The following is a 24,798-nucleotide window of genomic DNA, read 5'->3' on the forward strand; positions in this document are numbered from 1 at the left end:
ATTTTTGGCATGCCCATCCCCAAATACCACAGGGACACTGGATGTCTTAGAAAATGTTGCTCTTTATTTGAAGACAACAAACAGGCAAGAAGTCTCTCTCTCTCTCTCTCTCTCTCTCTCTCTCTCTCTCTCTCTCTCTCTCTCTGTATATATGATCTAATTTAGAAAAGTGTAAAAAGATTATGTTTACAACTGAAATATAGGAGATATAAATATATGAAGAAGAAGTATTAAATAGAATAAAATGAAAATGCTCAAGTTAAAGTATAAATACCTGAAATTTGTGCTTTGGTATAGTACTTGAGTAAATGCCAGGTTGATCTCTCCTGATTCATTTCTTAATATTTTTTTTTCTTTTATCAGAAATTATAAAGTAATCAATCTGCAAAGATTAAAAACCCAGAGAAGGTGGTGTCATCGTCTTCATCAGCAAAGAGCCCATTGAACAGCTCTCCTCCAGCCACCTGCAGCCACACCCTATCCCCCACCTCCAGGTGCAGCACAGCGCCCCCTGCTGCCTGGTCCTCACTGCTCTGGTAGTTATCCATGGTGTGGATGATCTTTACTCCATTTTTCATGAGGACCACTTTCACGTTTCTGGAGAAGACAGTGATGTGGTAGGTGAAGAAGTAAGTGCCTGCTACAGAGCATGTGAATCTTCCTGTTTGTGGATCATAGTGATTCTGTTGGTTGTAAATTATCTTGTCAAACCGGATTGGTGCATTAGCTGCTGGGAGTTTAGTTAGTGCTGTGAGTCCCACAGAGAAGGCGCTTTTAGAGATAACAAATGCATCTCCCTTCTCACCCCCATCACCCTTCTCTCCTCGATTCCCCTTGTCCCCACGATAACCAATGTTGCCTTTGTGACCTGGAACACCAATTTCCCCCTTAGGGCCTGGTCTGCCAGGGGGTCCCAATGGTCCCTGAATGCCTCTTTCACCTCGAAGGCCAATTTCCCCTTTTTGACCCTGTGGTCCAAGAGGCCCCACAACACCTTTAGGCCCTATGGGTCCAGGCGGCCCAAACTCTCCCTTATTTCCTTTCAGCCCTATGGGCCCTTGGACTCCTTGGGGTCCCATTTTCCCAGGAGGCCCCCTTTCTCCATTATCTCCCCTTTTTCCTTTGAGCCCTCCTGGGCCAACTGCACCTGTAAATGACAACCAGACAATAAATCTCTCTGTCGTCATACTGTGTCAAAGTACACTGTTGCCCATAGAGCTGGTATAATTTTGTTTTCAGACACATTCCTCTTTTTTCCTATTTATACACATACATATATTTTATTCCAACATTTTAAAGGCCCATTTATTTTTCAGGTTTGCAATTTATTCTAAAGGTACATACCAAGTTCCCCTTTGTCCCCCTTGTGGCCATCATTGCCTGCTGGACCAGTAGGACCAACTTCACCTTTTCATGAATGATTGATAAAAAATAATGTTATTGCAAATTGTGAAGTTGAAGCTTGAAACATGTAGGAAGATGTGCAAAGGTCAAGTTCTAAAGAAGAAATTGCCTCTTCTGAACTTACCTCGATCGCCTTTTTCACCCCTAAGGCCATCTCGTCCATCTCTCCCAGGTGTGCCATTGTGCCCCGGGTCTCCTGGTATTCCAGGGTATCCACAAACGCAGCCTTTAGTTTGGGTTTCTTCCTGTGCAACACAAAACTCTGCCAACAGAAGGAGCAAAAGTATAGCCCTAAATCTAATCTGCGACATTGTTTTTGATGCACCTGTCTCACAAAACTAATGCAAGAACTTCCAGATTCAGAGTTAAAGCAAGTGCATAGTTGGCCTCATAACCACGTGTCCTACGCAAATGCACACATTCAGCAAAGAACCATCAAATTGTCTCCAAACAGGCAACAGAGAACAAAAGACAACCAAGACACTAACCAAAGAAAACATAAGATGGACAAGAACTTTGGACAAGGATGACCTCAGTCCTCTCAAAGCGTTTTCATTGGTCTTACTTTGTTTTTGGCTTACTTTTTAACTTTGTCAGTTACACATCAAATGTGCCCCTCCAGACACTTCACCAGTTTGCCTGAGGCTAATAATAAGCTGATTCCAAATTTATGTGAGGGCCAGGCCTGCAAAAGGCCACATAGTTTCACATGTGCTGCCTTCCTATAAAGAAAAACACGATATTAAACTCAAGCAAATTATTACATGCTGTCACTCACATTTCCATGGCAGGATGTCTTATTTTCAATAGACTACTAAAAAATTTTTTTTATTAGACTAATAAAAATTAATTAGAATTATATTAGCTGTTGTTTTTTTCCCCAAGATTTAAACGACAGCACTGTGATGGGCTCTTTAGTCGCTGGATGCTAATAACAAGCTAAAATGTTAATTCATGCATGCCTTTCTCATATGTGCTCTTTAAAATGCCAACAGTCACTAACAGCTGACCCCATAAACTGGATCACTTACATCAAATTTGACCTTTTGTGGTGGAAAGCCCAGCTCAATGTCACTAGAATGTCTTAGACAAACATTTCTGCTCACCCTCACCCCTCAGATGTTCTCTAAATGCTGGATCCATGAGTTAACCATGTTCAAAGCAGGTATTTTGAAAAACTGTACAAAAGAGACAGAGATGCACAACCATTCCTAGAAACAATTTGTGGTAGTTTTTCATGGCTCTTGGTTTTTTCAAGACCCTCTGCATACAGATATTATAAGTATACAGTTGTTAGATCAGCTATTAAACAGTATGACTAGAACAGGTAGGGATTTAATATCTTACTCAAGGTCACTCAGCAAGGCAGAGGTTTTCTGGAACAGGCTTGAATCAAGCCTGTCTGGTAGATGAACCGTCATCATCATGCCACAGTGCCGGTGCCCCTTTATTAGATTGTGTACAGTGAGGAGAGACAGGAGGGATGGGCGCAGGGGAGGAGCTGGAACATAAAACCAAGATAAGAAAAAAAAAACCAACAACACTGAGTACACAGCTATCAAGATCCCCAGCTTGTGTATTACACAAACACCAATATATGTTCCCATACTTTATTTTTCTTTCAATAATTTTTTTCTCACAAGCCTTCAGATATAAATATATTTAAAAATATAAACATGACAATACATAAAAGTGCACATTCAAGCAATGTCTTTACCTGGCACCAGAAATGGAAATTTCACGGTTGTACATGTTGGCTACTGCACATTGATTTACTTGCTTGGGCACACAATGGACACATTCTTGACAAAGATGTAATCTAACAAAATAACAAGGGCATGGCTCAGAAAGAATTAAACTTATTTATCAATTTGAGGCCAATATATTAGGACCCAGTCTCTGTAGTCCCATAACCAGGCACAACGTGAGGTTGATTTGGTTACAGAGGATACTGCAACAAGTCTTCAGACAAGACAGTAGGGACATCATCAGTCATTGAGCCATTGGATTTACTACACAATAACAGACCAAATCCTAAAACAATGACCAATGATAAACTTAAATAAAAGAATACATAAATACAAGTAAATAGCATACAACATGCTGCAACAGTGGCTTACAGTATTTCAGATTTAACATATGTAGAACAGTGATGGCTTGTTTTGTAAGGAGATTCCAATCTTCAGTTTTTTTAAAAGACTAAATTGATGCTGAATGACTTTAAGTTCCACATTAAGTAATCACTTGGACACTGAAAGTCAGAAAACAGAGTCAACAAAGCTCGGGAGGGGCTAGCATGTGGCACAAGGGAAGAGGAGAAGAAAGAGATCAACAGCATCGGACATCATGTTTTTCAGGATAAGGACTGAACACTGGGAAAAGCAGCAATTCCAGGGAAATTGAGGTTAACATGGCAGGTGTTACAAAGGATAGGAAGGGTTTTTTTAAGGGGAATAACACTTGTGGCATTAGTAGAAAATAAGGTCTGGAAGCGCAGGAGCAGGTTAGCTAGTAAGTGGTCTACATAATCTGACGGTGCATACCGTAGCCCGTCATACCAGCTTGGGAAGCCCCACGGTTGCTGCCCATCTGCAGGCCAATCAAACTCTGTCCTTGGCGCAGCTGCTCTTCAGAGAATTCTCGTCGATACCCCTGGGCTTTCCTACACACGTAAAACAGTTAATAGGTAAGGAACTTCCTAATGTTTATATAGTTGTGAAGAATATCATTCTCTGATGTTATAGTCGTCTTTCTCTTTACCTGTGGAACCAGTCTGGGTCTCCTCTGTAGTGACCATCGTCCTTAGTGACAGCCACACTCCCCAGAGCCATTAGGGTCCTTTGCACTGCGGCCAGGTCTTTTCCTATACCCAGAGCAATAGGATAATTTTATTTTACGCATTTAGTGACAACTGCTTACCACTGCAAAAACGAACACAAATGAATATAATCTACCTGAGTGATAGATAAAACATAAAATGTAGTCTTCAGATTCAAAACTGCGAGTGCCAACTTGATTTATGAGACTTCTTTACCTTCCCAGAGGTCCACAGTTTGAAAGATGTCAGTGGTTGTCACCCCATAAGCTTCTGCTGCTTGCAGGAACTGAGAGATCTTCTCCATTTGTTTGAAGGCCATTTGAGTCTCTGGAATCTTCTTGATGGGTTCCTTCCCCCGTGGATAAAGGCTGTTGATAAGTCTACAAAGGATCTGGGGCAAAAGAGGTCAGAGAACTGGCCTGATAAAATTAAAATGACACACTGACCACACCATACACCATAACAGCTGAGAGTTCTTAAAGGGATAGTTCACCCAAAGACACCCTTTTTTATGCCATTCTTAAATGCCACAATTAATATTGTTGGTGTACTAGTTTTCTCTAATCTTTTCTCGTCAGTGATTGAAAACATTTCTAAGAATAACTTGTCATGCTTTTAGAAAAGGGATATGAAAATGCATTTGCAGTTAGTTGTGAAAGCTGAGTAAGAGTCAGCCACTTGAGCAATGTAAAATGTAATTTCTTGTGGGTGTATTGTGTTCTTATCTGTTGAGTCAATTGCTGGTGCAGAAACGGATGCCTCTGCCTCATCTATGATGGATTTCTGAATGATTTTCTTTAACATTAGGGTCAGCAGAAGTGTCAAGCAAGAAGATACTGCGGCACTGTGAGGGGTGCATTTTATAATTGGTTGCTAATTAGGTCTTTTAGTGCTTTTGGGACAGAGGGGTTTTCCATCACAGGCTCCCAGGAATGACTCAGTCTCTTTTCTACACTATCAGCTGGTCCCCATTTTCAGAGAGGAGTAATGATAATGGTCTATTCCAGATTTTAAGGGAAAAGAAAATTCACAGTACTGTAACTTAAGACCAATATCATTTACTCAAGCTTTCAAAAATTCTCTTTGCTTATTTGTCTTTTTTTTCGCTTCATGGTCTCTTTAAATCTGATCTATCTATTATGTTGTAGCTTAAATAATTAAACGGTAACTTCTATTTTAAGTACAGGTACTGCAGTCACTTACTGTTCCATCCATCAGCCATTTCTGGAAGTTCTGTTTGCCCGGCTGTGGTCTCTCCAGGTTTCCTCCACACTGTGCAACTATCCAGTCCACCAACTTCTGCTCCAGGTCTGGGTCGTACTTCTGCTCGATCTTCTCCTGCACCTCTCGGCTCAGTCCGTAGCTGGGCCCTCTGTTCGCCATGATGACAGCTCTAGCAACACTCTAGTATGTTGTATTCAGTAACTCTAAAGAGAACAAATGGTATGCATGATGCTGAAACAAAATTATTCTGTAACAAGCAGGAAAAAAATATTCTTTGCTTGACATTCCTATAATATAGGCCTACCCACTTTAGCATTTTAGTGACTAAAACGTATCCTGATTAAATGGCTACAGGATAACAAGTTCTTTTTAGAGTTAAAATTTCCTCTAAAAGATCCTATGCATTAGAGCACTATCATAAATTATGTCGATATCTGAAGAAAAGCCAAAAAAAAAGCCAGGTTTTCCCCTCTCTAACAGCACCTGTCTCTCTCACAGCTCAGCAGTCCACCCAGGCGCATCTCTGGAGGCTGTAGCTGGGAAGGGTGTGGTCCCTGGCTTCTGTCCCGAGCAGGGACAAGCCCTCTTATTGCTATGGTAACAATCAAGCCTGTTTCCGGCACGCTGAGTGCCGTGATGCGCTGTATGAGATGATGGTTCAAGTATGACCTACAGCAGACAGTCATCATGACGCAAATTAAATAATCAAATGTATTCTTATTTTACAAAGTTCACCCTCCTACAAAACATGCATTCACACAATGTACAAACGGCTCTATATTTAGCCTGCAATACAGTTTAATTAAATTACGTCAGTCTTTTTTTGCGGCATGTAAAAGGTTTTGTTAGTTCTTCTGTTGTCTTCCCTGAATCTATCTTAGGGCGCAATTCTGTAAGTTAAATTCAGTAAATTCAAATAAAGTCCCGCCATCTAATGTTACGACATCACATAGCTACGCATTCTGCAGCTTGTTAAAACATGAACATTTGCAAACCCAAGGGCAACTGCGCAAAGCTCACATACACACACTAGCTGCGACACTGCATCGGTTGCATAAACATTATATCCATTATGTCATGCACTTCATGAAAACTGCGTGCACTTACTAAAAGAGTAGAAAGCGGCTTGATTCGTCCGGTATCACAGTGTTAATTTCGCTGAGCAGGGCAGGGCTGAGGATGCTGAACTGCTGAAGCATCCATGAAGCGCAGCACAGGCGCGTCGGGGCAGGCTAGATCTAACACTTTGTCCGGGAGGGGCGAGTCGCTCGATTTATATGCCAGCTCCTCCAGGAGGGGGTCCCAAGAGACTCAGCAAAAAACGCACAATGCGACCTGACACCGCTCCCGGACAGTGGTCACTGTGGTGCATGCTCAGTTTTTCTGACCCTCGGTAAGAAAAGGCACATGATGATGCCAAATTAATTTGACTATTTTCTTTTTTAACTCTTGTCTGATACTTGGAGCCTGTACTGGAGTTTAACCCCCGGTATTCAATATAAAAGCCCACTTTTTACCTCATTATAACTGCTGAATTCAGTGACTTGCACAATGGCTCCTTAACAGAGGGGATTTCAGCCTATGTTGTCTGTTTAGTTATTTTAAACAGTTGGTCTCCCTCCTGACTTATTATGGTCTGACACTAAGGCGTATTGTTTGTTACAGCATCCATCTTTTAGTTTCAGTAATGAGTGCCATTTCTCTTTGCTTACTGAATCTGAGTTTTTGTGATGAATAAATATTCTGGGAAAATGCTGTTTGCAGAGTGCTGTGGCTCAATATGGAAGGCATGTTGCCTTATTTTAAGCAACTAGATACCAAACAACTAAAATGTAGGATACTTAGAAAACATTTCTTGGTAAGTAAAGATATGAATTATACATATCTGCCTTATGTGAAAACTATAGCAACGGGAGCAACATCACCATATGTAGTGCCTTACATTCTGCTTACATTACAATCGTCATTCTGCGTGTGCCTGTAAATCTATGTTTAATCTTAGTTTTGACGCAGAAAATGACTGACTACACAGCTCAACCACGAGTTAAAGGTCACAGCTGCAGTTAAGCAGACCTGAGAGAGTTAAGTGGTCAGTTTCACTCCATTGAGCATAGTGCAGCTAGTGGCCAATTACATGTTAATAATCAACAGTCCAGTGGCTCCATTCAGCAGTCCTCTCTGGCTAAAGGCCAGCAGGTATGGGGAGTCATGTAACGGAATGTTCTGCTGTCAAAAATAAACTGCAAAGGGCTGTAGCCTACAACCCTCGATGATTTTGACAAAGTATACAGATATAATTCATTGTGTTGACATACTAATATACCTTTGCTCTTTACTCCACTTGTATTAATGAATTTTAAATCCTTTTTGATCTGGTTAGTAGTCATGGGAATGTAAAAATGTAAAACTGTCACACTCGAGAGTACTAAACCTATAAATTAAGATCCATTTCTGCAGTACAGCTCACAATTTCCCACAATTGTAAATCCTTACTGCTAATAAGAACTTTGGTATGATGTATACTCAAAATCAGTGGCACTTCATCTTAATTCATAAAGACAATTGTTTGTCAGTTGATTACCGTAGGTTAGATGTGGTAACAAACCGAGACCTGCACTCTAGTGTGCAGAGGTTTTATTGGCCAAAAAGGGTGAAAAGTGATTAAAAAAGGCACAGGAAAACTACGCATCTAATTAGAGAGGGAGGGAAAACAGTCAAACAGTAAGAACAGCGGCAGAGACAGCAGCAATGGCAGACCTAAGAATGACTGACCAACATAATAATCGAAAAATAATAACCTGAAACACGTACAAATGCAACCTGAAGATATAAGGGAACAGCTAGCAGGAGAGCTCCCTTTAAATATAGTTTGCACTGAAATGGCATGTTGAAATGACAGATGAAGTATGGGGAGAATAACAGAGATGGATAAAAGGTCATTTTTGGCAGAGAAACATGCCATTGTTTGGTAATTTCCTTGAGGGTTGACTTTCCAGTAAGCACAGTCCTTAACTCAACAACCTCTCAAGCTCACTCCCCCCCATCCCTTACTCAGACCATAGTGGTCAGCTTGTCTATGAGATCGTCAATAGTGTAGACCATGAGCTTGATGTCGTCCTTCTCTGACATGCGGTGCTGGCCATGTCGCCGAAGGATGACATCCACATCATTACTGAGAACGCGTTCTGCAACCTGCATGGAGATGTGCCACGGGACGTCCTCATCTTTGAGCCCATGAATGAGACGCACGGGACAGGTGATAGGGATGGGGCTGTGGAGCACACAGTGATTTTCTGCCTCACGCAGAAAGTCCATGCTAAACTTGTAAACACCCTCCTCTGAGTGTTTGGTGGGAACTGTCCACTCTCCCTTCTCCTCAAACTCCTTCCGTGTCTGCAAATAGAAGTGTGAACAAATCTCTCTTAAATGAAATGCCTGCAAACTTTCAAACAAAACAACGAAAAGGAATGCAATGTATATAATAACAATATATGTTCCTACTTCCAGAGGAAGAGAATTGAACGATGTGACAATGTGATCAGCGGCAGTGGAGATGCCCACAAGTGCAGCAGTCTTCTCTGGTCTTGCAATTGCTGCCAACAGCATGAGCCAACCGCCTATACTTGAACCCACCAGTATCTATAAGTAAGAAAGAAACCCTGTAAACACACTGTAAATCAAATGACCAACTGATTAATAAAGAAATACATTAACAACTTCATTAAAAACATTCCATAAAGACAACACCAGATTCACGCAGTATAATCATGGTAGTGGAGGATTACAAACACTACAAATGTGGTGACATAGTGCCACCATCTGGAGACATGAAAGAACACACACACATTGAATACTAGAAACAAAGGGTGGAGAGTATTTTAATTCCAATTCCAACTAGAATGGCACTCAAAAAAAGGCCTATCTCACAATGTTAACCAAAAAAGATTCGCCCTTTTGACCTGATCTGATTTATTGATTCTCTTCTCTAGAACTTTTTTGGCAATTTATTGAGAGCAAATAGAGGTTTTAAATATAGGCTTTCATTTTATGTCGGTTGCTTAATCTCTATAATAACTCACTGGTGGTTTGGAACAACAATGTGAGTCAAACATCACAATACTTATAATGTGTTTGCACAACAAGCACTTTTGGTTTCATGGAAGGTGACACTGATGCTCTTCTACTGTGAGAGGATGCTCCGTTTGACTGTAGTTTATTAAAAATATCACATTCGTGTAAATTAATGCATGCATATTGATCAAATACCCTGTAATTGTAACTCTAGACTGAAATCAATATTTTGTGTGCCCTTTTCTCATCCAGTCTGTTAAAATAAACACAATTAAATAATACGACACCATAGATTTCAAAATGTCTCACATGAAATGCCACATTCCCAAGAGCAGTCTTCATGACTTTATTGCTTGCTAACCACCAGTAACTTCCAAATGGGGATGTCTCTTAGAAATATTTACCTGTGGCCCGTCTGCCAACTCGTCCAACACAAAAAGGACGTCTTTTTTCCAGGTACCGATAGTCCCTTCTGCTAGGACCCCCTCTGAGGCCCCATGTCCTGTGTAGTCAAACCTGGGAAAGCATATATAGAACAGCCCATGGCCATGGGTATCAGAGGGTAAAACTATAGCAAGACAAGAGAGACCTAAGACAAGGTTAACATTTTTTTTTAAACATTATGAGTACAGTACATCAGTTATATAACACAATGAGAATGGGACCAGGCCTTTATGTGTTTAGTATGATGGACCCATGTCTTTTATATTAAACCACCCACCTAATGGTAATTTTAGAGGACACTGAGAAGTTTGGAGTGCTTGGAGGTATTTTTAAAATACTGAAACGATTCATTAGTCATCACTCATTCAGGAGAATATCAAACAATACTTTTATTAACGTGATTAATTGCTAATTATAGCCTGTCACAAGTCACATTATTGCACATGGAATCCTTTGGCTTTTCAATTCTGAAATTACTAAACAGATCCCTTTCAGGTCTGCTGAAATAAAGGATTGATCTCAGAGAAAAAAGATCATATGCCTAACTGTTAGGAATACAGCACATGACATTTTGTGCAAGCAAAATATACCCTCCATATCTAGATCCACTAAAATTTATTATGTATGCACAGTTATCTTGGCACATGATTTTACTTGGAAACAAAATCAGACAACATATCAATATGAATTAATTATTTATAGTAGGATTCATGCCATATTTGCTTAGTCATATTTTCTGTTGTTTATTTATGGCAGAAAACCACTAAATCTAATTTATTTATATTGTGACAGTCTTTTCAGAGGCTGTCCCAAAGAAATACAACTTTTTCCTTTTAATAATTACTAAAATTAAAAACACATTTTATGCATTGACGACTTGTGCTAGATCTTATGTTCACTCATCAGGACACTGAGACAGTAACTGTGAGTGTGTGGTGGGCGTATATATTTTTGTTCTTTGCAACCCTGTAACTCACTTTGGATTAAGTTGTGTTATGTGCTAAATAAATATGAGTTAAATTGTATTCAATGCTATGTGCAGATATTGCAGGTGTTTAAAGATGAAAATCCAGACTGTGGACATCCGGGACCACTATAAATGTACCAGTATGCCATGTACCCCTCTGGGTGGTGTGTTTGGATGACTTACCTAAGGTATGAGTGTCCTAGTGACCTACAGAACTCCTCCAGTGCCTCGGCTTTCTGCCCATTCATGTTGGAGCCATATCCCGGGAGGAAAACCACACCTGGGCTCTTCCCCTTCACTCTTCTGTAGGCCAACTTTGGAAGTTCTGGTCGTGAAGCATACTGAACTGTGGACTTGTGTCTTCTGTCTCCTAGTTGACACAGTGCAAAGTATTACTACAATTGCAAAACAGGTTATGTAAATGCTTCAATGGGACTATATCTGCTAAAACAGAAAAACAACTTTGCTGGATACAACGTCACACCCCATTTTATGAGGCTTCTCTTGATGCAATTTAGAAAACAGCACATGGATACTTGGGGAAACAGTGAGGGCATGTTTTTAATACCGGGCAAACATGCCAACAGCTTTGACATATGTGCACACCCTTAGGCTAATTAGCGTCTACGCTTTTTAAAATACAACGAGAATCAACACAGACGGCGCAAAACCAGTCAGAACCGCAAATGCTGCCCTAAATTTTTAAGGCGACGCAGTTTGCGTGAGCCACACCCCCTCCTGACCGTTTAAACACGCTTGTATGAAACAACAGCGTTGAGAAATTAATTGTGCCAACGGCGAAATCTAAAACAAACCTTCAAAACGCTTTGAAGACAAAGCTGCGAGCCCTCCATTACTTAAGATCTGCGAAAGTCCTCTGCGGCAAGACCTCAGCGCGACGGCTGCCATACTGTTACGCGACCACTGAGGAAATATCGCGAGAGCAGCAGCAGTAATTCTCGTTTACTCTTGTTGTGATCCCTTAACATTACAACTACAGCAGTGCTGTGGAGCAGTGGTGTAAGTATGGAAGTACAGGAATATTATCAGCACAACGTATTAAACGCATTAAAAGAAAAAGTTTACTCGAATGGCTCTTGACGATGTCCTATTATTAGATATTTTATTATTCATAATATTAATTCATAATATTAATGCATACATGTGCATATCTGGTCAAGGTGGAGCTGATTTTGCAGACTGCTGCGCAATTTAATATACACAAGACAACATAAAATCCCCATATGGTTTTATGCAGAATCTTAATCTGCAAAGAAAGATGTAATCATGTGGTAACATTATTATGACTTTTGAAAAATATATTTTGCTCTATTTTTTTCTTATTCGTGCTCAGCTCCAAAACAAATAATTTGTACTACATTTCTGCAATTCAGTAACATGTTATTCTTTGATCGATAAAGCCAGCTAAAAGCCTGCTGGTCTTGAGTGTTATTATAAGCATAAGTAGCCTCAAAGTATTTGTCAATATGAAGAGAAAAACATTGTATTGGACTTAGCTGCTCCTTAGCATAGCCCAGTTGAGTACTTTAAGCTTCACTTTTACATTTTTTGGACAACAGTGTGCATTATATGTTTATATTCTTACATTTGAAGTATGTATCATTTTAAGATTATAGCTAGTACTCATTTTCAGTCCTTTATAAATTATTGGGTAGTTTAATCCATAATAGAGCATCATATTTTATGGGTTCATCATTTGTTTTAATTAGAAATGTTTAATCAGTAGTATAATATTTTCCCTCTGAAATGTAGTGGAACATAAGTGGTAGAAAATGGAAAATATCCATGTACTTCAAAATTGTGGGACACTTGAGTAAATATAATTAGTAACTTAACACCACTGCTTTTTTCCCCCATCTATTTTTAATTTGTATTATTTTTATTTTATTTACATGCAACTTCAGGCGTCCATCCAGCAGCGAGTTTGGCAGGTAGTGGCTATAACCTACAGGAGGCTCCCCATTGAAGAGGTGATTATTATTTTGACATCAGTTACGATAACAGCAGGTCAGTAAAACTGGCTTAAATTGCCCTGGACAGAGAAATAATGAAAGTAGCGGGGGACTTGTTGTTTGATTGTGACTGTCATGTGAAGTGTCAGTTTGTAACATGACTCAGAGCGTCACAGGCGGAAGGTCACGGAGCAGCAGAACGGAACGGAAGCGGGAGTAAAGAGCCTATCCGCCATTGTGGAATATGGTAAGGGATATTCCAGTAAGAGACTAGTCAGTTTCAGATTGACTGATAAAGACCATCTGTGGCAGGATCGCACGCATTAATTGACGCCTTCTCCGTAGACACGAAGTCGCCGTTTGTAACCGCCAGAAGAACCAGATCGTCGTCAGGTCTGACCACGGAGAGGAAAACGCCGCCTTGTAACGTTAACAGAGTGATTGGACAACCCGAGAGACGAGCCAGGAAAGCGCCGAAGTGCAGAGAGAGGCAGGGGGGAAGCCGTGGACAGTCTCACAAACAGCGATCAGTTTCGGTTCCTGGAGGATGTCTGCGACCACAGTCGATCAGGTTCGTGTATTGACAGCCGTACTGTGTTATACATTAGCCGTGCGGCCAGATGAAACTTTGCCGACAACAGTTTGATCTGGTTCGGCATGCCCAAAAAATCAAACAGGCTAAAAAGTCTTTGATATGTGATAGCTATTAGCAGTAATGTAGGCCGACTGTGTTGCCAACCAACTCCAGCTGTAGCCGGTTGCCAATGCGGCACCGTTTACTGGATGTCAGAGCGTTTGACATCCGGTCAATAACGCGAAGCAACCTGTAAATGTTAACATCCGGGCTGATGGCTTCAGCCTGAGGTTACTACAGACTGTTGTATTAATCCATGTAGGATACAGCCGGCTCTGTGTGTGTGTGTGTGCGTGCGTGTGTGTGTATGTTTCTTCCTGTCGTGATCTGACAACAGTCTCCTTTCTTTTTCCTGTGCTGCCCATTATTTCAGAGACCTAAAGGACAAGGAAATAAAGGTAAGGTTTTCAACAGTAATTTTAAAAATGGTGCAGAAGTCCGCATTTGTTTATCTCAGTGTGGCAGTGCCGGCTGTTTTAACTTAAAATTAGCTAACGTGCTATCAGTACTTGCTGATAGAGCTTTGAAACTGGTGGTGTAAACTGCAGCTTATACAGCATGCTAGCATTGGTGACTATCCTTGAATTCTGCATTTGTTCTGTTTTTTTCTTTTTCTTTTAATGATCATTATGCTTCACAACACTGAGATCTCAAGTTTTGGATCTTTAGATATTATTATCTTGAGTTTTAACTATTTGGGAATCACAAATATTTGAACTATATGATGATTTAATGTCTCCTTTTTCTATCCTTAGTGCAAAACGGATCAATGCATCAAAAGGATGGTGTGAATGATGATGATTTTGAGCCTTACTTAAGCGGCCAGACAAATCAGGTAACAGTATATCAGGATGTAGTCTGTCCAGAGTGACAGTTTGTAGTTATGGTCAGTGGTCAGTTTAAAACCTCATGATACAAGCAAATTAGTTGCATATGTGAGGTGACAGCCATGTTACATATCGCTATTGTCATTCTAGTTTACCTGAGATTTTCTTCTCAAGTTCCTTAAGATTTCAGATGTATTGAACATTTGTTGATTTCTTAATTGTACTGCCTAGAATTCTGTATAACGCATTAACTGGTTTTCCCTTTGTTCTGTACAGAGTAACAGCTATCCACCAATGTCTGACCCCTACATGCCCAGCTACTATGCTCCATCCATTGGTTTCCCTTACTCTCTTGGAGAGGCTGCTTGGTCCACAGCAGGAGACCCTCCTATGCCCTACCTAACTACCTATGGACAGATGAGCAATGGCGAGCCGCACTTCATTCCTGACGGTGTGTTCAGCCAGCCAGGTGCTCTGGGGAACACCCCTCCCTTCCTCGGCCAGCATGGGTTCAACTTCTTCCCTGGTAATGCGGACTTTTCCACCTGGGGTACCAGTGTCTCTCAGGGACAGTCCACACAGAGCTCAGTCTACAGCAACAGCTATGGGTATGCCCCCAGCTCACTTGGTCGGGCCATCGCGGACGGACAAGCGGGCTTTGGAAGTGACACCCAGCTCAGTAAAGTGCCGGTACTGAACAGCATTGAGCAGGGTATGACAGGGTTAAAACTGGGTACAGACATGGTGGCAGCAGTCACCAAAACCGTAGGCTCACCCTTAGGAGGCACGGCGGGTATGAGCAGTATGGCAGCCAATAGCCTCCCACCGTCTGTCAGCTCGTCAGCACCTAAACCTGCCTCCTGGGCCGCCATTGCCAAGAAGCCGGCCAAGCTGCAGCCCAAGGTCAAACCCAAAGCCAACATGAACATGGGGATGGGGGGAGTCGCCACCATTCCCCCACCCCCCATAAAGCACAATATGAACATCGGTACTTGGGACGATAAGGGCTCTCTGAATAAGCCCCCATTAGCTCAGACTATGATGCCCCCGCAGCCTCTGGTGCAGCAGCCTCTCCTAGCTCAGCCCCAGCCCTTACTGCAGAACCCCTTGCCCCCTCAGCCTCAACACCAACACCAACACCAACACCAACCCCAGCACCAACACCAACCCTTCCAGCTCCAGTCTCTCCAGTCCCCCCAACACCCCCAGCCTCTGCCCCCTGGCCCACCGCACCTGCACCTCCCCTCTCAACCTGGCCCCCCGCAGCCCCTTCATCAGCAACAACCCCAGCAGCCTGGTCCGCCTCCTAACCGTTGGGTGGCTCCCAGGAACCGGGGTGAGGGCTTCGGTCTGGGTGGGGGAATCCCACTCAGTGCCTCCCCTTGCTCTGGAGAAGTGCATCCCGTGCTGGAGAAACTCCGTGCCCTCAACAACTACAACCCCAAAGACTTTGACTGGAACTTGAAAAATGGACGTGTTTTCATTATCAAGAGCTATTCGGAAGATGACATCCACCGCTCAATCAAGTACTCTATCTGGTGCAGTACAGAACATGGCAACAAGCGCCTGGATGGTGCCTACCGCTCACTGGGCAACAAGGGGCCCCTGTATCTGTTGTTCAGTGTCAACGGCAGTGGGCACTTCTGTGGCGTGGCCGAGATGCGCTCACCGGTGGACTACAATGCCTATGCAGGCGTCTGGTCTCAGGACAAGTGGAAGGGCAAGTTTGAAGTGAAGTGGGTTTTCATCAAAGACGTGCCCAACAACCAGCTGCGACACATCCGGCTGGAGAACAATGACAACAAGCCAGTGACCAATTCCAGGGACACTCAGGAAGTGCCTCTGGAGAAGGCCAAACAAGTGCTTAAAATTATCGCCACTTACAAGCATACCACCTCAATCTTTGATGACTTTGCACATTATGAGAAACGTCAGGAAGAGGAGGAGGCTCTGAGGAAGGTGAGATAAATGCACATTTATAGAGTCTTGTCCTCTGTAAATAGCTTGTTTGTATGCATGAGACAGTTCAGTTACCCTTTAATTCAAAGGGAGGCTAACTTTCACTGAGTCACTGCTACAGGCTATAGCCAGTCTTGTAGTCAGTTGACCTTGTTCCACCTGCTTTTAGACAGAGATTGTAACATCCTGTTGCTGAATGAGCAGCCTGGCATAAATGGAAGTTCCCAGAGGATGGTTAGCAGATTGACATGCCACCATTACTCATAAGTAGGTTCAGGAAACCCTGATTCCTCATCAGCCATCTTGTGCTGTCGAGATTGCGATGATCTGCTGAAGTGGGGTTAGATGCATAGAGGTTTCCTGAAATAGCCCACATTCCTGGCATTCTTTCTCTCAGACAAAGGCAGATGTAGGCTCTGATCTCCCTTTGAACACCAAGCCTCTCTGCTCTCCACAGGCTCCTCATGCTTTATTAGTCTTTAACAACATAAGCCCTCGGCCCGCAAACTGGCTGCAACGTGCCTCAGAGTTGGCACAGTTTGCTGTAGATGTTGTAAACGGTCGATTTTAAAAATGTTTCCCAGCAAAATGCAGGATAAAAATGCATGATTATATCTGTCTGTGCACATAGTTCTGAAAAGCACACACACTGTGTAAGCCTGCGCCCTCGGAGGGGAAACTAAAATATGTTGCAGTGGTAATAACAGTGGTGTACCACAAATGTTAGCCTAAATAGTAAAAACTCTGTGGGATGCTACTGCTGTGGAAAAACAGCAGCCAAGGAGTGAATAACATATTATCATCTCTTGCATTCTGCTGCAACCCTTCTTAGATTTACCAGTATGCTAATCTAATTGCGTTTAGAAAACCCCCATGACCCGCTCCCTCCTTTTCTCCCACTCCCCTACTGCTGGTGCTCCATTGATGCTGTATTGACTCCTCGCTGCTGACCTTGTTAATATGCGCTGGGTTACTTTCTCATAAATATTTCAAGTCAATGTTTTCAGGCTTCTGAAAACAACCTGTCAGTAGAAAGCCTGTTTCATCCTGCGTTGTGCAGGCGTTGCGCTGTGCTGCTTTTGTAGCCCTGACCTCCTACATGACAGGATCGGCCCGGCTGAGGCCTCACCCTCCTTCGCCTGACAAGGTTAATTGTTCTCTGTTGTTTGGCCTGTCCTTCCCGAACTTTGAGAGGTGTCAAACCAGCCCAGCTACCTGCACTGTAACACCTTCCCAAAGTGTTTTTTACGCTAACTTCAGATCTAAATGTTGTTGTGGGATTTCATTAGCATAACTAATTTTCCAATTAATACGTAGAGGTGAGCTCCTTTCTTCCTTTGGATGTACTGTAATAAGAAAATTCATGGTATACTGGGGTGAATGCCAGTCTGCCGGTAACAGTTGAGTCATACCAGTAAAGATCTAGTTAAATGGGTTGATTTTTGCGCAAGGAAGGAGTTTTATTACTTGCAAATCAGACCTAATAACAAGGATTTTACCAAAGAAAAAGAAAATCTAAACATTTTGTTGACCGATTATGTAAAGAAATAAATTATAAGTTTCTTTCAGTATTAATAATCACATACTTCAAACCTTGCAGACGTATAAGTCTTGTATAGAATGAGTTTTGTCAAGGTTTCTGTTCCCAGAGCCACAACCCAGTGTGAGCAGCCCTTCTGGGGATAGAGTTTCACTTACAGGACCTTTCCCAGACCACTGACATGGACACCCACTCCTCAAAGAGGACATGGTTCCACCGTAACAAAAAAAAGAAAAAAAGTCAGACAAAGAATCAGCCCAAAAGTTCCCGGGTTATTTTGACTTCCATGGATTTTTTTCATATCTTTTATGAGAAACTGACTGTTTTCACCACATTCCTGTTTTCTTGTAATCCCTGACACACCCTGGAATATTTGATATTTGAGGGGTGTTGTGATTACTCAGGATTTTGAGCATGCGTTTTGCCGGTACTGTGTTTATCTTAACCCAAGTGAGACTTATTACTACAAGCTGAGAGTAGCGGCTGCAGTGGCTTGCCTCGAGTGTAAACATAGCTAAACATTTTGGTCAGTACATACCCGAGGCCTTCCAAACTCATTTTCGGATACTCTCTTGATGTTCTGTGTCTCATTTAATACTAAACAGAGTAATCTAAGTGTCCATGCTTTAGTGACTGATTAGTTTTCCTGCCAGTGTGGTGTAAATCACTATAACAAGAGTGACAACTACAGATCTGCTCAAAAATATGATATGTGTTTCTCATCTTGTGTTTCAGTGTTTTTCATTTGACGAGTGCTGGATAGGGTGGAAAGGTTCATGAAGGTTAAATACAGATTTTAGGCATTTTTTTCCTGTAAATAACTAATCATCCTCTTTATCCTTGCAAGATTGTTTGTGATGGCTTTAATTAAGTTAGGTTAAATTGTGCTTACATTGAAATACAATGTTTAAGTAAATATACAAAACATAATTTGGGTTTTTTCTGCAATCTAAGCTTCAGATGAAATCACTGAAACCTGGTTTGGAAACCAGTACTTTCCATACCAAATGGGAAATCAGACAGTAAAGTAGGTGCTCACAAATAGCCAGAATTGATAGAAAAAAAATGTATACTGAGTTTACTCTCAACAGCACATGTATTATTAATTCTCTACAGTACCTTTTGAGACGCCCACCTGGTTCCTGTAAAACTAATAAATAAAACCAACTGAACTTTTAAGTCCAGCTGTTTTACAGAAACAGAGCTCAAAATAGAAACAACAAGTGATGAATGACATTTGCAGAGTCATACAAATGGAGATCAGCACAATAAAGGCATTCATTCAATGCATTTTTTTCTAAGAAGTAAAATCAGTATCGATTGCCTTCATAAATGGGTTTTCAACATATCGGCCACAGTAGATGAGTATAATCAGGGAAGGAGCTCTGACGTTGCTCTAATAGCTGTTTGTGTCTCTTGTTGCTCTTGTTCTGATCCCATCCACTGAATACCTCTTTCTTTTCTTCTCTTGCCAGGAGCGCAATAGAAATAAACAGTAACCTTCAAGCAAGCTGTCTGCTAGAACTGCAACACTAATGATGTAGGACCTTAAATAAAATTTGCCTAACCAGGAGGAAAGGAGGAAAGGCTCTCACAATCTTTCCGCTGAAGATGACAATGTATCTGAACACTTGAACATGACAATAGATGGACTCATCCGTATCCGTTGACTGGTGCATCAAACCCTGTGTTCCTGTCTCACGAGAAAAAGAACCCACTCTGAAAACTCTGTCTTTAAAGCACTTTCAGTCCTTCTAAACAGCCTCTACCAGTACCCTTAACTCTCTAACTCTGTGTTCTTCTTTGATTTTTGTTTGTGAGCAACTAACTGACTAACCAGAATAGTCAGAAGATTTCACCGGGCTTATTTGTAATTTTTTTAATGCCTCAAATGTTTGGGATATTGGTGAGCTTCATTAGCTCTTGAATAGAATTAAAGATGATATGTATAAATTAATCTTGTACTTCGAATCTGTATTCAGCCATCTGATCCTCCTCAGGCAGAGAGGCTGTGGATGATTGACAGGTGGGACCGAAATAATTGGGAAACAACCACAATCATGCCAATCATAGGATGTATCCTCCCGCTACCTGTTCCCTTCCTTTCTGCATCTGTTTCTGTGTACCAAAAGATTACAATTATGCAGCAGGTTGGCAAACGCCAGCCAGTGCACATCTTTGTTTTCTCTCTTTCTTTTTTTTTCTTTTTCTCTCTTGTGATTCTGTCATTCTGAAGTGCATTTGTCTGAGGAGAAACCTGCTGCTCTGGGTAGAACTAGCGGTGGCCTCCTTGGGCCACGTGGGTGACTGTCTTTGCTCTGATGTTGATGTACTCTACTGTACCTCAGGCTCAATCAGACTGTCTGTCCTCAACAACTCTTAGCACTTTTGGGAGAACCCCACCCCTTGCATCACCCCTCCTGCTCGGCTTAACTGGGATTCCCCCAAAACGGCAAGACATCAACTGCAAGGATGTGACAGTTTTCTCCTCTAGGTAACTCACTAGCTAAATAAAAATTACCCATGTTTAGCGCAAATGTTGTGTTGTGTTTTTAATGTATACATTACTTGTGTGCTTCATACCACAGTATCATACACACTCAGTGATAAGAAAAAGATAAGCTGTTATGCTACAGTACAAGCAGACACATTGCAACAGCAAGGACGTACTATTGACTATTAACTATTAACTATTTTAAGTATTTAGCTGATAATACTTCTCTTACTTAAATAGGACTTTGAATGCAGAGGCTTTATGTGTAATAGAGTATTTTTACATGTCATATACTTTCACATAAGCAAAGGATGTGAGTACTTCTTCCACCATAGCATGCAGGGAACCCTTACTGTCCATGATAAACCCTTGCAGTGAGTTAAGAGACATGATGAATCTGTTTTGACTACACAGTCACAATGGCAGACTCAGAGCGTGACGCATGGTTATGGGTCGGGCCAGAGGGATATAGTGATAGTGATCACCTGACTGCTACAAACCTAACACCAGTTCCATTCTGCATCTCTGTGATGAACATACACAGCATCCTGAATGAGGTGCATCTAGCTTTTAGCCTTAGGCCTTTGCATGGAGCACTGAGCTCCGAGTTGGCAGCTTTTAAGGCTCAAACTATGATCCAAAATTCATCTGCCATTACTTATACATCAACTGACTAACTGGCCTTTTAACATAGAGCAATGCTAGAGAACAACTTAGTCTTGTTTTGTTGCAGCATCAGTAACATTTGAAAAAAAGGAGAACATATAGATAAACATTTTCAGTTGTGATCACAAAAAATACAAATATTAAAGAGTTCATTAAAGAGTTGATTCATTTCAGAACATACAATGACTGAAGAACTGATTTTTACACACAGAATTATCTAAAAATATCATGTGATGACAGAACATGTGGAATTTCCTGCTGTTTTTAATCATGTGCTCACATGTCTAAATGTGCTATGACGGCGACCAAAGAGAAATAATTTTAAGTATGAGCTATTAATGTCAAAAGATGGCAGGTGCTTAGTGTTTTTGCCCAGAATTAGGCAGTGGTCAGGCAGTGGAAAGGCAACTGAAACTGGATTTACACAGTGTGATACTAAAACTAATGAGGCTGTTTCACTTCATTATTCAAATGCCTAGAGCAGGCTGATTTCTTTACAGCGTGAGACAGATGCTGTCACGAGATATAAAAGAAGAAATAATGACAAAACTAAATAACTGAAACTGTTTACATGGTCAGTAATGGAACCATCAGTACGGGATATACAGGCCCAATTTTTGGTAATCGCTTTATGCTATTATCTACATTACAGGTTGTTCTGTGCAAGTTATGTATTTCATACTGTTCTGAATTTACAGAAAATTAAATTAATGTCATAACTTAGTGCTGTACAATCAGACAATAAATCTAATAAAAGCTTTTATGCACTTAAGATACTGTCATATCAAACAGAGGACGATTTTTATGTGTAAATTTGCTTTTGATAATCTCATTTATTTTACCCTTAGATAAATAACTTCTCTTTCACCGTCTGTCCACCAGAGTGCGCCACCATATCACGTTTCTTTCAAAGGTCCTCAGCTCCCAAGACGTACTACAAAGCCCCCTTTCTTCTCAAGCCCTCCAACTCCTACAGACACAATTATACCAGGATGAGAAGCACTTGTTGTGCTTCCAAAGCTTTTGGAGCAATTAATGCCAGCTCACCAAGCTGTGCAGTGAGAGGTGGAGAAGAGAGGGAGAAAAAGGATGTGAGCGGGGAGTGACAAAAATCCCCCTTTATGTTTGTCAAGGAGGAAGAAAGAGCTGTAATTATAACATTGGAGGCTTCGGATTGCAACTTCTCTCCTCTGTGTGTTAATTTGTGCATCCATCAGGTTTTCGCAGGCGGCCTTTGAAAAGACCACACTTTTCCTGCCTCCCATTTGCTTGTGAACACAACAGACAAACTAAGCAGGGAACTCGCTATTTATTCACCTCACAATGCCCGCACAATTACTAGTTGTGTGTGATGGTGCTGAGATGTACAAATTCTCAAATATGCAAAACACTGATTTAATTAGAGACCTCAGATGTGATGTTGATTTTACCTTGTTCACTGAACTGATGAAAAGTGCAGTGTGACAATATTTACTCTCAAGTCTTGTTGCACGGAACTGCAGCTTTTAAATCATTAGCTTCTAAATCATTAGACTTAAATGCTTCTGTCATTAAATTTCAAAGGCTTGTCATGTTGTTTTTCCCATCTAAGTATCAAACTAACTGGTTTATGACTTACTAACATTTAATGTACCCCTATCCACAGTGGTCAAAGCTGTTCCAAGAAAGTGCCAAACAAACTTTTCTTCTTCTTCTTTTTTTTTTTTTCAAACCATCAAAATGTCCTTCTGGAGAGGGATTCAGTTGAGTGAAGATGAGAGAGAAGGAGCATCTTCTGCTTAGTGAGCTGAAATGCCTTTGAAGTTTCAGTCACACTGAAGACTCATCAACACATGGCTCAAGGCAAGGTTAGTGCAAGTCTCAGGGTTGGCACTTCCTCGATGTTTTGAAGGTTTTCACACTGTGGGCCATGGTATGTCACTCAATAAGTCCTCACAGAACATTAGTCTTATTGATGACTATGTTAACTGACATGCGGTTGATCAGAGGAACCTGAAATTATTCTTAATATATATTTTTGCTTTTCTCATTAGCAGTGTTTGATGTTGCCAGTGAAACGTGAGCAAAAGAATAGAAATGCGAGAGCATCAACAAAAATAAATGTAACATAACTGTCAGCTGAGTCCTATATTCAAGTTTTAAGGTGTTACTCAGCAAGTCAGGTGAAATAATCAGCAGAGTTTTATTTTTCATTTGAAAAAAAAAATGGGATTTTGACTGACAGTAATGTCTAAGTTTTATTCCTGCCCTTTTCCAAGGTGTCTCTGTTGCCATGGTTATATCATTATCTGTGAAGCAAAAGTAGAGGCTGAGCATTTTGCTGAACAAGATATGATGTAGATCTAAGCTGAAAAGACTGTATTGTTCTGCATACAATGAAGAGAAATGAGTGATTTGCAATCTAATATTTTCTCAATATTTTTTTTGTAATTCTGTAAATACAAGTGGTGAATAGGGCAAATAAGTAATCAGATAAATTACTTTTTTACTTCAATAGGTCTGTATGGTTTTATTTGATTATGAATTTATCACATTTTATATATTTATGCTATAATTTTGTCTATATTTAAAGCAAAAAAATAAAGATTCAAAGAGCAGTGTGTATGATGGTGTTACAGTTGTTATTGGCTTTGATGCCCACAGGGAGGCGCCACCTCAAAAAAAAAAGACTTAAACCTATTTCTTCAAAGTTTAATGGTTATCATTTTTATGTGTCTCTTCTCACATTTGTATGTTGTCATATCAGCGTAATTTAGGCTTCGACATTCTTTTCTCTTTACTAGCTTTCAACTATGAGAGTTAGTGACAAGTAGTAAGGGATGCAAAACTCGAAATGTTCCACTTTACATTTATCTTACACTTTTACACATTATTCACAGTCTTTTAGAACCATAAGCAAATGCTAAGTAAGTTGGAAAGTAACTGCATGACACACAATATTAAAAAAAAAAAAGAAGCTGCAGAGGCTAAGAAATCCAGACGCCTAGTCTCCAGTAATGGCTCCAGAGTGACTAGATCCTTCGTTTCCCATGACGCAGCTAAATTGCATCTTTCATTAGATCCCCACTGCTTTCTAAATGTTTAGTTCTTCACATCTTGGGTTTGCAACGCACGCTTTATGTTTAAAATTTTTCAGTCTCAAGCCAGGGCTCAGATAACCCTGATGACAACACCATGACATGATCAGGGTTATACTGTATTTCTCACTTGGGAAAGCTCGCTCCGGAGCCACAGGAGGTCGGATTTGGATTAGAGTGGATTTTCACTGATGGAGCTATACTTGAGTAAACTGAACTTCTGCGGTAAAATTGGCGGAGTGCCCCCTTAAGAAAATTTCAAACTCAGAGCATCATCCTAATTCATTTCCTTTCTCTGGAACAAGTTCGTGTCTCGTCTACACTTTATTTTGCTGTAGGTTCAAATTGTAAATGGATAAAATTGCCAATTTTTGCCCATCAATTCACACTAAATAATCCATAATGACAAAGTGAAAACATGCTTTTAAATTCCTGCAAATTTATTTAACAGAGATCCTATTCAGCTCCAGAAGTGCCTGCGAACTGTTTACAGTTTTCAGATCTCTGCATAGATGTTTTATCGGGTTTAAGTCTGGGTTTGGGTCAGGCGACTCAAGGACAGTGAGAGACGTCCCAATAGCACGCCCCATAGAATGATACTGCCACCACCAAGCTTCTCTATAGGGATGCTATTAGCCAAGTGATCAGCAGCGCCTGGTGTTCACTCGTCAGACCAGAAAATCTGTTTCTTCATGCTCTC

General features: G+C 41.0%; 4 protein-coding genes across 5 annotated transcripts; 1 reads left to right on the forward strand and 3 right to left on the reverse strand.

The window, feature by feature from the left end:
• Nucleotides 1-207: 207 nt before the first annotated feature.
• On the reverse strand, nt 208-1,772 carry c1qtnf9 (C1q and TNF related 9). Its single transcript, XM_041066032.1, has 3 exons — nt 1,529-1,772; nt 1,345-1,407; nt 208-1,147 (listed from the first exon to the last, which is right to left on the reverse strand). Exons 1-3 carry the CDS (start codon nt 1,713-1,715, stop codon nt 378-380), a joined length of 1,020 nt encoding a protein of 339 aa, XP_040921966.1. The 5' UTR covers nt 1,716-1,772; the 3' UTR covers nt 208-377.
• A 1,266-nt stretch (nt 1,773-3,038) lies between these two features.
• On the reverse strand, nt 3,039-6,026 carry tagln3b (transgelin 3b). Its single transcript, XM_041066034.1, has 5 exons — nt 5,930-6,026; nt 5,426-5,649; nt 4,439-4,613; nt 4,165-4,267; nt 3,039-4,066 (listed from the first exon to the last, which is right to left on the reverse strand). Exons 2-5 carry the CDS (start codon nt 5,603-5,605, stop codon nt 3,925-3,927), a joined length of 600 nt encoding a protein of 199 aa, XP_040921968.1. The 5' UTR covers nt 5,606-5,649; nt 5,930-6,026; the 3' UTR covers nt 3,039-3,924.
• Nucleotides 6,027-8,065: 2,039 nt separating this feature from the next.
• abhd10b (abhydrolase domain containing 10, depalmitoylase b) lies at nt 8,066-11,869 on the reverse strand. The gene is made up of 5 exons (XM_041066033.1): nt 11,744-11,869; nt 11,112-11,298; nt 9,922-10,033; nt 8,948-9,085; nt 8,066-8,839 (listed from the first exon to the last, which is right to left on the reverse strand). The coding sequence occupies exons 1-5, from the start codon at nt 11,835-11,837 to the stop codon at nt 8,498-8,500; spliced, it is 873 nt and encodes a 290-aa protein (XP_040921967.1). The 5' UTR covers nt 11,838-11,869; the 3' UTR covers nt 8,066-8,497.
• Nucleotides 11,870-12,872: 1,003 nt separating this feature from the next.
• ythdf3 (YTH N(6)-methyladenosine RNA binding protein 3) lies at nt 12,873-20,392 on the forward strand. Of its 2 annotated transcripts, XM_041065945.1 has the most exons (7): nt 12,884-12,956; nt 13,068-13,148; nt 13,247-13,472; nt 13,909-13,933; nt 14,291-14,370; nt 14,639-16,321; nt 19,337-20,392. In XM_041065945.1, the coding sequence occupies exons 3-7, from the start codon at nt 13,449-13,451 to the stop codon at nt 19,358-19,360; spliced, it is 1,836 nt and encodes a 611-aa protein (XP_040921879.1). In that variant the 5' UTR covers nt 12,884-12,956; nt 13,068-13,148; nt 13,247-13,448; the 3' UTR covers nt 19,361-20,392. The 2 variants fall into 2 exon arrangements, with proteins under 2 accessions (XP_040921880.1, XP_040921879.1); XM_041065946.1 differs by lacking the exon at nt 13,909-13,933 and having other exon boundaries at nt 12,873-13,472.
• Nucleotides 20,393-24,798: the final 4,406 nt, after the last annotated feature.

The sequence above is a fragment of the Toxotes jaculatrix genome, chromosome 20, assembly GCF_017976425.1.
Source record: "Toxotes jaculatrix isolate fToxJac2 chromosome 20, fToxJac2.pri, whole genome shotgun sequence".
Taxonomy (NCBI): Eukaryota; Metazoa; Chordata; class Actinopteri; family Toxotidae; genus Toxotes; species Toxotes jaculatrix.